This window comes from Phaethon aethereus, assembly GCF_964289735.1.
Source record: "Phaethon aethereus genome assembly, chromosome: 2".
In the NCBI taxonomy this organism is placed as follows: domain Eukaryota; kingdom Metazoa; phylum Chordata; class Aves; order Phaethontiformes; family Phaethontidae; genus Phaethon; species Phaethon aethereus.
Window position 1 is genome coordinate 140,673,947 of NC_138582.1, and position 15,143 is coordinate 140,689,089.

At 41.3% G+C, this 15,143-nt stretch overlaps 1 protein-coding gene across 1 annotated transcript in view; it reads right to left on the reverse strand.

The window, feature by feature from the left end:
- SCIN (scinderin) overlaps window positions 1-15,143 on the reverse strand; it is a gene marked incomplete at its 3' end in the record, with an annotated part of 52,047 nt that overhangs the window by 23,884 nt on the left and 13,020 nt on the right. The window contains exon 4 of the mRNA XM_081996502.1: window positions 8,933-9,082. Coding sequence (XP_081852628.1) covers window positions 8,933-9,082 — 150 coding nt within the window. The remainder of the gene's footprint in view (window positions 1-8,932; window positions 9,083-15,143) is intronic.

The window sequence follows — 15,143 nt, forward strand, 5'->3', positions numbered from 1 at the left end:
GGTGTTCCCCAGGGCTCGGTTCTGGGGCCGGTCTTGTTCAGTATCTTTATCGATGATCTGGATGAGGGGATCGAGTGCTCCCTCAGTAAGTTTGCAGATGACACCAAGTTGGGTGGGAGTGTTGGTCTGCTGGAGGGTAGGAGGGCTCTGCAGAGGGATCTGGACAGGTGGGATCGATGGGCTGAGGTCAACTGTATGAGATTTAATAAGGTCCTGCACTTGGGTCACAAGAACCCCATGCAACGCTACAGGCTTGGGGAGAAGTGGCTGGAGAGCTGCCCGGCGGAAAAGGACCTGGGGGTGCTGGTTGACAGCCGGCTGAATATGAGCCAGCAGTGTGCCCAGGTGGCCAAGAAGGACAACAGCGTCCTGGCCTGTATCAGGCATAGTGTGGCCAGCAGGAGTAGGGAAGTGATCGTGCCCCTGTACTCGGCACTGGTGAGGCCGCACCTCGAATACTGTGTTCAGTTTTGGGCCCCTCACTACAAGAAGGGTGCTGAGGTGCTCGAGCATGTCCAAAGAAGGGCAACGAAGCTGGTGAGGGGTCTGGAGCACAAGTCTTACGAGGAGTGGCTGAGGGAACTGTGGTTCTTCAGTCTGGAGAAGAGGAGGCTGAGGGGAGACCTTATTGCTCTCTACAACTACCTGAAAGGGGCTTGTGGTGAGGTGGGTGTTGGTCTCTTCTCCCAAGTAACTAGCGATAGGACGAGAGGAAATGGCCTTAAGTTGCACCAGGGGAGGTTTAGACTTGATATTAGGAAAAATTTCTTTACTGAGAGAGGGGTCAAACATTGGAACAGGCTGCCCAGGGAGGTTGGTGGAGTCATCATCACTGGAGGTGTTCAAAGAATATGTAGACGTGGCACTTCAGGACATGGTTTAGTGGACATGATGATCTTAAAGGTCTTTTCCAACTTTAATGATTCTGTGATCTCTGAGCTTTTTATACAGCAAGGAAACTCTGCCCTTTCAGTTCTTCTCCATTAAATCCCCCCATTGCTACAAGGTACATGCAAATAACTGCTAACAACTCCATGTGGAGATAACTGCTAACAACTCTTTTCTTTGGCCTTGTCTTCTTAATTATGCTCATTTAATAACAGAAAATTATAGTGGTTTTTCATCAATAGATTTCTTGATATTCTAGCAGAGAAAGGAAAAAAGCCATTACAAATGCCATTAGTATTCTAATACGTAATTATAAGATTATAATTGACTAATGTGGTAACCCTGCAAGCCCTACAGCTGCTGAAGAAGAAAACATAACAAAGATGAGTGGTTTTCTCACCCACAAAAATGCAAACAAGACACATTATAATTTAATTGCAAGCACATCCAAGCACATTATGATTTTAGAAATTCACTAAAATACCTAGTATAGAAGTATCTTTCCTCGCGTAAGAAATTAGGTCTGCATCCATCTATTATTAGAGCTGTTCATAAACGATTTGGTTCATGCCATGCAGTAGGATATACCTGATCATTTTCTGAAGCAAAATTCTAATGCAGGCACTGAAATTCATATTTAGGGACTTAATTAAAAGCCCAACTTTCAGATGTACTTGCCACCTGCAGCTCCTATTCAGTCGACTGTCATTTAAGTACCTGGCTTCAGTCAGCCAAGATTGAAAACTGCAGCTTGAAGAACATTATGGGTAACTCGCAATGTTGTTGAAGAGTCCTCCCACCGCTCTCTGACATTCTCAGGCAAAACCCCTGCTGATTTTCTACCTGTGCCTTGGGAAAACACTGGGCCAAACAGTCAGTGCAAAGCATCTAAGCTATACTGAAATCCAAGCCATTCATGTGTTGTCTGAGTACAGGTTGCATAATTAAGTCCTTTAAATGGAAATTTGCATCAAGAAAAAGGACTGTCCTTAATAAAGGAGATACACTCAGTAATTAGAAAGAAAACAGGACAGCCGGTTTTGACAGCTTGAAACTGGCTCCCCACAGAGCAAGTGGTTTGTACTTTGTATCTACACTCATAGCCCATCAAACATTTTAATTAAACAGTGTAATGATTAATAAACTTCCACTCCTCAGATTGGACAGACATTGCTGTGAAACACGCACTAGCATGCATAGTGTTTTTCCTCCTGGACTATTTTGAGTTCATATCCTACAGACTCTTACTCACTGTTCAAAATGTGAAGACAGAAATGGTGCTCTTGCTGACACCTGTGTATACCCAAAACCATTCCACCAAAACCACAGTGAAGAAGTGTATTTGTTTTCCTGAGGGGTAAACTTGTCCCATAGTTTCAAAGCAGACTGAGAAAGTTACATGTTCATCTGGGTAGCTTATGCAACTACAGCTAATAACCATAGCTAGTAGTTTTGCTGTTTTCTGCCTATTAGCTTTCTTAAGTCTTTGCATTCTCATGAAAATGTAGTTAAATTCTCTCTGTGTGTCTGACTGCATAGCTGAGTCTTTGCACTGGGCACTGGTAGAATTTCCATTGTCCTCACCCCTCTCTCACTGTGTTAATTTTTCTTTGTATGTGCCTGTTCAATACTGCCTCTGCCCTGGGACTGAAATTAATTCTTGGCATTTACTGCCTCTGCTCTGGGACTGAAATTAGTTTTTGGCATTTATTTCACAAAACTCTCTGGAAGCTTGTCCATTTTTTTCCAATGGTCGCAAATTAGGTAATAAAAGATAATACTTGGGCTTACATGTTCCCAAAGCCATGCATATTTTGGCCTAATGTGACTTTATTAGTGTACTTGGGTTGTGGCAACATGGGTGTTGGTCTCTTCTCCCAAGTAACTAGTGATAGGACAAGAGGAAATGGCCTCAAGTTGCACCAGGGGAGGTTTAGATTGGATATTAGGAAAAATTTCTTCACCGAGAGGGTGGTCAGGCATTGGAACAGGATGCCCAGGGAGGTGGTGGAGTCACCATCTCTCAAAGTATTCAAAAAACGTGTGGATGTGGCGCTTCAGGACACAGTTTAGGGGACATGGTGGCGTTGGGTTAATGGTTGGACTTGATGATCTTGAAAGTCCTTTCCAACCTTAGTGATTCTGTGATTCTGTACATGCTCATATTGAGCATTTTCTTGCTAGTGAACTGGTCAGGCTGGACCATAATAGTTACATGCAATTTTTAGCATATGAATTCATAGCATTCGAGTAAATCTGTGTACAAGCTACATGACTAAACAAATGTTTAATGCCTAACAAATGCCTGGAATTTGATTACCTCTCCTCCTCTTCATCCTGCATCACCCTCACCCCCACTGTTCCTCCACTCCTCTGTATACAAAACAAATAAACCTCTCCTTAGTGTGACCTGACCTCATAACACAACCAAAAGCAAGGGAACACAAAGAAATGCAAATGTTATGAGAGCAGCAATAGCAACTTTTTACTTTTACCGAGTTGTGACAGCAGATCCTACTCTTGCCAGCTCTGGGAATGGAGCAGGTACCAACCGGGTGGGACACGCGCTGCTCTTTGAGCCTTATGCAATGATCCATGTGACAGGACCAGAGACCACAGGAACCTGCCTAGCTCCTTCAGAGCAGCATGCCCTTGCACTATCAAACCCATTTATGCTACTCACAAGTCACAGCAAGCCTTAGTTTTTCCAAGCTACCTCACTGTGCTCTGTGCTGCCCTTGGAAATAACTTTGTTCTGCAGCAAATAATTTTTAGGGGCTTGAATTTAACAACAAAGGAGGGGGTGGTCCTGCTCTTCTGTCCATATGTCCAGACATCTTCTCCAGCTAATTTAAGGTTTACTGGAGCTTGACGTGGTGATGTTTGCATTATTTGGGTCTCTAGAGAAGCAGTCTCTGTAACTTGCATTTGTGACGGGCACTTCTTAGCTTCTGTGCTCTTGAGATTTTATCCACATGACTGAGTTAGCACTGTGTAGTGCTACCAGTCCCTTTCCAGTTACAGAGGTGGAAAGGTGTGACTGGCTGTAATATGATCAAGCCATTCCCATACCTCCACGAGTAGTGTTTATTCACACCACGTGCAAAAACAATCATCACTGAATACAATGGCATTCAGGAATTCTCAGGATTAAGTATTTCTTAGGAGCTTGAAAGAAAAAGGAGGGAAGAGAAAGGCTGCGTTATCAGCAAGGAGGAAGAGGTTCCTTCTGTTGCTCAATATGCAAATAGATATAAACTAGGTGAATATTTACCCAAGTATTTTATGAGAAGTGAGTTGGCACTCATCTGTTGCAAGGCCACTAGAACTCTTAACAAAACCAAGCACACGACAACTGCAAATGCTGAGTAAACAAAGGTTGTGGCATTTTTTGTTTAAAGGCAGAGGAGTGATTTCAAAGATGCGTACTAACATGACCCTTCATTTTCTTGTGATTTTAGACCTCAACAGTCACGTTTCTCAGGTTTCATTGTTTCAGCCATGACATCAAAAACCTTTACAAAAATGAAACAAAAGCCAAAAGCCTCAGCAGTAAAAACTGCAGCAATAACTGGCTACCAAGAGCTGCAGTTTTAAAGGAGTCATTTGTGGGGGAACAATAAAACTGTCCTAAGAATCAGACAGTTTTGACTGCACAGAAAACAAGAACCATCCTGAAAAGTGTTAACTGAACACTTCATCATCAAGTAGAAGGGACTGATGCAGGCTCAATACTTAGTTTAGTTAAAACTCTGATTATCTTATTTTTTCGTTGGCTCTTACATCCTGCACACAGACTGTCACAGCTGCCTGAGATACTTAAAATCTATCACAGGGAGATGAGACTGTAGTCAGAACAGTACTGTCAATCTAAAAATCTTTTAGGGTGTGTAATATTTCAAATTACAGAAGTACAGTAAAGCAAATATATTAAGACCTTCTCTTCCTCTCCTACATCATCTCTAGAGGTATGATACCAGATCAAGGTGTTGGTGCGCTATGCAGGGAGTATTGGATGCTTTGCATCTTTCCCTTGGGTGACTCAGAACTGAATTTCTGTTTCCTACATTACTGCAAACAGCTTCGGCTTGCTGACTGTCTAGAAAACTTCACAAAACCAGACATTTCTAATTCCTTGTTTCTCTAATTTGCCATTACTTTGAAAGCAGAGACACAGCTTACACATTCACTGGACAAACAGTAGGCAATAACTTCACTCGAGAAAGAAAACAGGGTACCTCAGTCATTCACCCATCCCACTCACCACTTCTCATAATGCTAAATAATGAGATCATGGGAAGATATTTTTAAAATTCAGTTTCCTCAGTTTGTCCTCTCTTCAAAGTTAGAGCAGAGATTCCAACTACAGTTAGAAAATTCTCCATCCTGAGCACGGCTACCTGTTACTGTGGCTGCACTCTCAGACCGCGGTGATCTCAGTGATCCCTTGGGTATACAAATGCGATGCTGTGAGATCTCTGCCTGCCACTGCAAGCAGTCAGAAGGACAAGAATCAATGTCAGTGCAGTCAGTCCAAGGGGGTTTGACAGGGCTAGCAACTGACCCTAGAAGATTTTGGTAAGCTTAGACACCATATATTTAGTGTTCCATTTGGCTAAAGGAAAAAAAAGAAATGTATTTAGCTCTAACCCTAATGTGGTCACTGTAGAGTGACCAAACTGACTCAAGTGTTGCTAAGGCCTATTTTTTGATTAGTTCCATGCAGATGAAGAATTTCCTGTAACACAGTTTGAACATTCATGCCTAAGATTCAGCAGAATGAGTAACTCTATTCAGCTGTTTATGTGAGAAAATCAGAGCAGAGTTGGCATCTGGTGAATTTTACTATGGGCAGCTGCGACTGCGGAGACCAGTCACAGTTACTGAGCAGCACCAGCAGCAATTTGTCCAAGGTGGTCAGTTTATTTTTTAAATTTCCGAGGCAGCAACCTTATACAGCACTGCTTATTTAAACCTGCCAGTCAGTACCTCACCTAAAGTGCAAACATGGAGGTGAAACTAGGTAGATTAAACACCTTTGATGGGCTCACACAGAAAGTTTCTGCCTCTTCTTTGCAGTCAAGGAGTTACAGTGATTCCTGCAGCGAGACCTTCTGTGCACCCACTGCAGGTCTGAGCTTTCCTGACAGGCTGCGTTTCCCGAGTGCGAGCACAGGATGGTCACAGTGTGTTCCTGAGTGGCCCCTGGTCACTATGGCAGATGAAAAAAGGGCTTGCTGCTGTCAAAACTACTCACGTACCCAGCTTCTAGCCACTCGCCTTTCCCAGGGCAAGCAAGCTGTATCCTGCTGGCCTGCCACAGCAATTCATCCGGCTCTACAGCATGCTCCAGACAGCTCTCTCCCATGGGCAAATTGTTCAAGCAGTGCCAGCCTGTTCCCAGGTGCTTGCTGAAAATGGTAGTTGGGAGTGGGCAGCTGCCCTTGTCAGGCTAGTTCACCTCACCCACTGCTCTCCCACTCCCAACGGGAAGGAGGGCAGGCCGGGAAGCACTAAAGCCTGGCATGGCCGCTGCTGCCTCCGCTAATCCCATAGCAGGAGGGAGGCTGAATCAGCCTGTGCACCCTGGTACTCATGGTTGGGTACTCAGCCCCTGCCTGGCGAACATCATCTAGCAGGGCTGCATGAGCAAGTTAAGCCGCTGATACGGAAGCAGATTTCTAGTTCACGGAAGGGGGAATGATTCCTGACATTTATTAGAGGACATAATTTTAGGAAATCTTATTCTGATTTCAGAGGCATACTGGATGACAAAATGAATATTTAAAGTACATCATTCTCTTCCCTAGAGGAAAAAAAAAAATCAACCTTTTTCTAAGAAAGCTGGAGATGGCAAAAATCCATCCTTCCTGATGCAGAGGGAAAAAACAAGCATAATGCTAGATTCAGAGCAGTCAGCCTGGGCAACTGCTATAGCAAGTTAGAGACAATTTTGTGGGACCAAGGAGAAATCAAAACGAAGAACACCAGGAACTGCATACAATCTGAGCTGGAATAGGGTTTGGTAGTTTTTATATGTTTGTGAGGTTAACTATTTTACTGGCTTATTAGCAGCACATTTCAGAGCTTGGACTGGGATGGTGATGGCCCAGCTGCAAACCCCATTATGTGAGCAGCACTTCCAAAAGCAAGGCTACCCAGCCCGATGCAGGCGAGAAGGTAAGCCCTGGCAGCCGACAAACTCACCTGCATCAGGCTCATTACAGTAGTGGTGATAAAATCCATGAATCTGCTTGCATGGAACTACCCATTTTTCTTCCCTCTGTATTCACAATCCAAAAGGAAAAGCAGAGACTTTGCATACACTGCTGAGCAAGGGAAGAAAAGATTTATTCCGATAGAATAACAATGCACTAGAGGATCAAAATGCAACCTTGGCCTTTTTCCTGCTCTTAATCATGTGCCAAGGTTGCTACAAAACAACAGTTACACCCAGCTGAAAAAGCCTGGCAAGCAGATGCAGGGGCGAGGCCAGCATATCCCTGCCTCCCGACGGCCATCGCAGCACTGGGTCCGCATCCTTGCTGCGGCGGCACAGAAGTCTGACTTTGCATCTGCATCTGTACCATAGTCAGATAAGAGGTGCAAAGTGCAGCTCTTCTGATCAATGCTCCCAGCTCACACGTGAGCTTATCGGAAGCCCCGTGCAGAGCCGCGAGCGGTAACCGCGGGACAGGCTTGGCCATAGGAGGCTGCTGCCACGGTATGTGCCAGCAGGTTCCCACGGTGCCACCCACCCGCGGCACACAGCGGGCTGCGACCCAATACCATGATTCAAGTAAGGAGCATGAGGTTGGGCTCCAATTGTCAACCTGTGCTCTTTTCGTAAAAGTTACAGGCGTAAAGTATGTGCCACAACAGAGTCGGCGCGGGAAGTCTGCACAAGGAAGTAAAAAGCCAGATAGAGGATTGGTTTGTGGGTTTTCTCCTTCAAAAATCTCCGGGGTCCTGGGTGCCTCTGAGCACAGCCACATCTGTACTCGCATCCACAGGCAAATAGTCTTTGCAAGCAGATGGACAGATCATCCAAAGGGGTCACCACAGCTAGCATGGCCAAGGGCTGGCAGCTCAGCACCTGGCATGTTTTGCTGATTACGCAATAACCAGTTATAGTCCATGTGACCAAACTGAATGTAAGCACCACCAACAATAATGGCATACCTGCATGCACCATTAGCATTACTTCCTGAAGTTAATCTGAAGTCTAAGACAACGTTCTAACTTTACATTTTCCATTTTATTAAAGGACTGCTTTACGACGCTGCTTCCCTCTTCTTTCCTTTTAGAGAATGAATAGAAAAACCTTAATTTATCACACAAATGTCAAGTGACAATACTTTTATTAGTATGCAGCCTGCAACAATGCATTAGTACTCATTAATTTTTTTCAAGATCTGAAAACTCCATAAATTGAGGATATTTTTTTTTTTTTGCAATCTACTTTGATCAACTCAGTTATGAAATCTAAATTCTGGTTTTTGAGGAAAAGGTTAAGCTTTCTAAACATACGAGGAAGGGGCTCAGTAGGGTTACTAAAGGCTAGGTGCATAAGAGTTTGTAATAGAAATGGTTATGCAAACCAGTATGCTTGGCCCCATGCGTGTCCATGCACTCTGCTACATTTGTTGACAGCCTAGCCATAGTAATTCTATGTCTTTCCTCTTGTTGTGAGGATCAGCCCACCTTGAAGCTGCTCTTTCCTCATATGGAGCACATAGCGTGGGGTTCTGAATTAATAGCATGGCTCATATCTATTATCCTATAGCTGATTCAAAAAGCAAGCATGTAGTTTTTGAAAAAATATTCTCAGATGATTAATTATCTCAGACTTTACTGCTCAATAAACTTAATGCTGTTTGGATAAGGAGGGAAAAGTAGTATACACTGGCCTACCATAACCTAAATCTGACTTCCTGGAGTCCTTAAAAAACATAAGGTTTGAGCCCAATCCTGTTTAGTTCCTGAGGTATAAAACCCACTTTATTCACAGCTACATCAGTAACTGGTACACATACTACAATACCTCTATGAGTCGGTCTGGTTCACTCCCTTCTTCCACAGTAATTAATTTAGACCTTCCATTTCGTTCATTGTCGCGAATGCCAACAGCAACTTGCGTAGCCTTCAGCCGCTCATATTTGTTGCATGATGAGCCACACCACTGATAGATTTCCTAAAATAACAAAAAGCACACATGCATTAGCTATAAGATTCAACACTGAGCAAAATTATAAAATTCATCTTATTAATTATCTTACTGGATGTAAACCACTGGAACATCAGTGAAGCTACATCTTTCAGAAATACTTTCCGGAAAAGATTTGCTAAGTCACCTGTATATTTGGAATATGCAAGATATTTACGGAATGTAATTTAGTATCCACATATTAAGAGATTGCTCAACCTCAGAGTTTTGGTTTGACTTTTATCCCAAATACAGATATCTCTTCAGCTATCTAAAGAACTTGAAACTTCTGAATTTGCTACTGCAAATTGTTTTTATTTTATGGCAGTTCCTCTTCTACACTACTTTCCAGTAGTGCTGGTTCTCATCTGTGGCAAGAAACAAAGTAACTTCAAAATCTCCAGAAAAACCCTGACCATATCTGCTACTCAAAGGTAAAGTTAAATCTTTCAATACAGTTTTTATTTGGTGACTTTTTGCTGTATAATGGTATTTGTCACTCACTCTGCTGCATCAAACCACAAAACCAGCTCAAGTGCAAACAGATGACATAGATGTTTTCAATAAAAAGTTTTCTTCACTTGAAGATTTTTCCTCAGTGTACAGCTGATCCAATGCTCATAAAATTTTATTAACCTCAGACTAATGCAAGCCCTTCCAACTGTAAGTATTCACAAATGACTTTATAAATTACTCCTAAAGATTTACAGATCAGGAATACACAGTTTTTATGGTCAGTTAAACCACCGAGTTCCACCCTAGCAGAAGATGGACATATACCTGGTCCCCCTTCCTGGCTGAGGAACTGACGAAAAGAAAGACAAGAGACACGTCTGTAAAAGATGCCTCACCACAGACCAAGAACCCCAGTTTTGGCAAGTGCCATTATTCATCCTGAATGCAAAGCATTTCAAAATAAAGAATTTAGATTTCAGTCTTGATGAAAATTACTAAGAAGAGGAAGAACATAAGCTGCAGAGACGCTAGTGGCTGAGCTGGAAGGAGCTAATCAAAGGAAATTAATCAGCTTGGCTGGTTGCTTCCCCCCCTCCCCTTCTTCTGGAAGAAAATAATTTGATTCTTCTTCACATGATTCTATCAAATAGCCCGAATAGTACAGCAATAAAGATACACAGCAATTTTCAACTTTAAAAAAGGTTGAACTGGTTTGTGTTCATCTACAAGGCAAATAACAAGGATTTAATTAGAGCCCTCACTGAAAAAATTAGTGGGGTCTTAGATTTACAATGTATATAAAACTGTGTAAAACTGAGATTTTGGATGAAAACCTGTTTCATTCAAAAAAGCTCTTTAAGCTATTTCTGCTGACCACTATTGTTATTTAATAGTCCTTGAAATGGTGGCTTGAGACAAGCAAGAGATGAAGTCCAGCTTCTCCATATTAGGAGATGCAAACTTTTAGAAGACAGCCAACATTGATGCCATCTGCATGCGAAACAGTGCTAGTAACTTCTGATATGTACTTTTCACCAGCTTGGACACAAAAACCCCCAAAAACTCAGTGATCTCACAGACAAGTTCCCTTCCCTTTTTGTAAGCATGCTTCAAAGACAAAGTTTTAAGCTTACGTCAGTCTTACAGATTCCCAGAACTGGATCCCTTTCAACTTGCAGATGTTATGCAATGAAAGCTATGAGGTTTTCAGTTTGCCTTTGCCAACTTGACTGTAGGCTTAAGACAAGAAAAAAAAAAAAAATCTGCTTCCAAGTTCTGGTTTAAAAACTGTCAGCTTACTATGTATTCAAAATCTGGACATACACTTGGCTTCAGGTCTGAACCTTATCTTAAATCTAACTTTTGACATTTCCACAGGAAAAAAATATCTGTGCATACCTGGGGAACCAGAATTTTCTGTTAATGAAAAATTAATGAAAGACTGCCTTGAGTGTGTAGAAAGTCAAAGGTTTCAATCTGAGCAGATTTTTTAATATAGTTATTACAGCCACATACTGCTTCGGCCATCTCCCAAGTTTTGGGAGATTTCCCAAAACGCAGACTCCTTTAGATTCTGAGAATTTCAGCCCTCAAACTTACTCATTGTCATCTTGGCCTACCTCCTACTAATTCAGCTTATTTGAAATTATGTAAGAAAACAGGAGTCACTAGAGAGATAGAAACAATAAATAGGAATTCTTTATTTCCCACAGTTTATAGAAACAATAAGGAAGAGGAAGAAGACATATTTAGAGAATTAGCTGAAGAAGTTAGGCAGCTGTTGCCTTATCTCAGCATGTATGCTGCAATTCATGGAGATTACTCATTCAGAAAGGGTAAAAGTTCAGTTTCAGTTGTACATGTCAGCCTCATTTTTGTCTTCTGGTAATGGGACACACAACCTTGAACAAGTATTCCCATCTACAAAATAAATAGTATTTACTGTACTGGCCACAAAGGATACTGTGAGACTTAAGCCGTCACTGCAAATTACAAAGACCTTTACCTCTCAGACAATAAATTCACATTTTCTTTTCTTAGCATCTCCTAAAGGTCCTACTGCACAGTGCATCCCGGCTACCCTGCATTCACAGTGTATTTTCCCACTTTGCCTTCAGTCAGCAAGTGACTAAACTGGGCCCTCCTACAGTCTACTGGCTCTAGGCTTCAAATCAGCCTGAGGAAGGAGAAAGACCTTTGAAGATATACAGTAATGGATTTCAGATTTTTTGATTTGCAGACTTCATTATTTTCCTTATGAAGTCCACCTTCCTAAACTACAGAAACATTCCCATAAAATAAAAATGGTCTAAATACTTTTGTCCTAAACTAAACTAAATATTAAATAGTTAGCTGTAACCTTGTGTGGTAAGCTTTTCTCTTGCCACATAAAAAAAACCCCTTGAATCAACAATCAGTATCTGAAAACATCCTTGATCTGGACTTGGATGAGCCATACCACTCCTATAAGCTCCATCTTCCCCGGTTATTTAAAAAAAATAGTGATTTTAAAAGCTAGAGAAACAAGAATCTGATTCTTTTCAGTACTAGGGAATGGAGACAGTATTCTTTATTAAAACCCTGAAAGATAAACTTCATGTACAATAGAAGGAAGTGAGCAACCACGAGTCATGGAAGTGTCCCGAAGTGTATAATATTTTACTGTAATTACTATGAGCACTAAACAAATACCTTAAGCATTCAGTGCCACAAGTCTTCAGGAGCTTAGATTTAGTTAATTTTCCTCTTAAGTAAAATCTTCTCCATTATTTTTAAATGTATCTAATTTTGATTTGATTCTACCTTCATGGTAAAAGTTTGGCTGGATATTTACAAGTTTGCCTTCCTGATATAACTTACAATAGGCAGATTGGGGTTTTAACAATTTAAAGCCAGAAAAAAAGATATTTTTAAAGTTAAATCCGCTTCTTGACAGGACTAATATTTGGATCTGAATTTACCTGTCATACAGTGAGCTAATTATCTAACCATGTCCCAACAGACCCCCAAGCTTTTGGCTTTTATTTTATTATTAATGTATTTTTTAGACCTATATAAAGTGCTCAACTAGGGCCATAATATGGTATTTAGCTTTAGCTCACTCAGTGCTTTCACAATTTCTTAGCTGTACTACACCTTCACTAATTTTAGGCTTGTTTTGCTAACCTTATTTTGAATTGGCAGGCTGACAAAAAATGTTTCCATTAAAATGAAAATAGACTTCAAGTGTTCCCTCCACTCAAAAAAAGGGAACTTCATTCACCAGTAATTCCTGTGCCAAGCCCAGTTTATTTTCAGAAGTTTGTACTAGCAGTGTGGTTTTTTTTTTTTAATCTCTTTAACAGAGTTTGAGAGGTGCTATGGAAAAGAGCTATTCTGCTGCCCGATATTAATGGTTGTTGATATCAATATACTTGTCAGATCACAGTGGGACAATTATCAGCTGAGAGTGAGAAAGACGTTATCATGAATAATCACAGTGGCCACCCTAGAGTTCCTGAGGGAGGTTGGGAAGGCAAAGCCACGCACACTGCAGTCATAGCAAGGTCTCTCCTTATCTGCACATTTTGGGGGGGGGATGCAGTTTGGTCTCCTATAGAGTAGCAGGATTCACTGCTTTTATTCCTGATAGCTTGTGGCCTGCAGAGTGACCTTGAGCAAGTCACATGAGATTTCTACAGCACATTAAAAATGACCCAACACTTAGCTTCTATACAGAAGTGTATGGCAGGACGATTATGTATGGCTTGTGTAACTGAGCACTTATCCCTCTATGGAGAGGCATTGTGAAAGCACACCTCCTGCCTTCGTGCTCCAGCCCCAAGTGGCACGTAGAGCAAGACAAGGAAAAATTAACAAAAAAACGTGCTTATTTCAGAAGTGGCTTAAAACCAAATTTTCCTTTCCAACACACAGCCACCTCTGTATTCAACTGGAAGCCTGCTCGGTTTGGAGGCAAATGAAAATATACTGTGTCTTGGTGTCTTTTCTATGAATCTTAGCCAGGACTATGAAAGCAAAACCAAGAAGCTTAAATCTGTGAAGAACTCACAGTTTTGTTCTGGTTACAAACATGTCCTGCACATAAAAGTGTTTTAATCCTGTATCTTTGTTGAAGTGCCTATTAATTTCCAGGCCCATACTGTAACCACTGGTTTGCATTCTCTTACATGAAGGGACATTAAAAAGCTAAACAAATTAAATAGGTTCCAAAACTCTATTCAAAGCAAATTTGTGGCAAACATAAATTTTGGTAGAAAATAACAGTGAAATGTTTAAGGGGTTAAGTCTCACTAATCTTAAAATATAAAATAAAAACTTAAGCTTTCACTAAAGGAAAGACTTTAAGCCAAGTATCACAAGTCGGTGTGCCTCTATTCTTTGTTGGCAGGCTGATGCACCCTAAGCCTGTCCACCTTTGCCTGCATCTGCCCCAGAACATGCTTCCAGAATGTAATTGCAATTCAATTAAAAAAATACCACTCTTAGTTAAGAGTCAGCTAAATCTGTAGTGTGGATAGTGTTCTGTCAACATGATGTAGCTTATGCAATACAGTATATTATAGCTGATTTTGTATTATAGTATATTATAGCTGACATATTATATTAGTCAGGATGTTGTCTTCTGTTGCTCTAAACCACAACATTAAGTATGGAGGCACGGCTGTGAAGCAGAGGGGCTTAGCACAAAGACCACCTTCAGCTAAACCTGCTTGCTCATGTGAAACACCCTACCACATTCTCTTTACTCCCACAACTCATACAAAAGGGCTAAAAGCAAGAAAAGAAGGTTTGTAAAGTTATTACTGACTTAATTCCTCTCTTCTCTTAGGCTTAGCTGCTTCTGTTTATTAAACAGAATCAGATCAGAGCCTGGGCAAATAACCACATCACAGAAAGCCACTGTGATGGTTTCACAGTAGGTAGGTAGAAGAAAGGCGGGTCAGGAGGAGAAGAGCTGTGGTGCAGGAGTGCCCAAAGCAGCCTGTGCTCCTAAAGCTCACTTGAGAGTGAACCTAAGATACTACTTCTTGAGTGAAGTAGAAAAAACTAGCAAAGCTAGAGGCAGATTGAACATGCACAAATATTGGCAAAGCTTTTATGCGTATCTTATCATGCTCCTATGTTTGTATCAAACTAATTGGCATGCACTCAGCTGAGACTCCATTCATGCTCTTCATGGTCATTAATAAACAGCTGTTCTGATAAGGCAAGAGTTCATTTTAGCTGAAACTGTTCTTTGTTAAAGTCTAGTCTGAAATTAATGTTAACAGATTTAAAGGGAAAATGCCAATAGAAGATGAAAATAGACTTGGAAAAAAGTTTTTATATGCACTGCAAACAGAAATGCTTCCAGTGCCTTCAGCTCTCAGTAAAAAGTATTTGTAAAGGAAATGCGCATTACTTTGGTGGTTGCAATTCAAACACCTAATTTTTGGAAACTGAATGGAGAGCCCTAAAGCAAGAGTGTGGATCTTTTCTTCAGCAAAAAAGGAGTGCTAAATCAAGAAAACAAAGTCCAAATGGTGGGGAAAGCAACTAAACAGTAAAACTGAATAAAAGTGACTAGGATACAGCACTTTTTGTCAGTTCA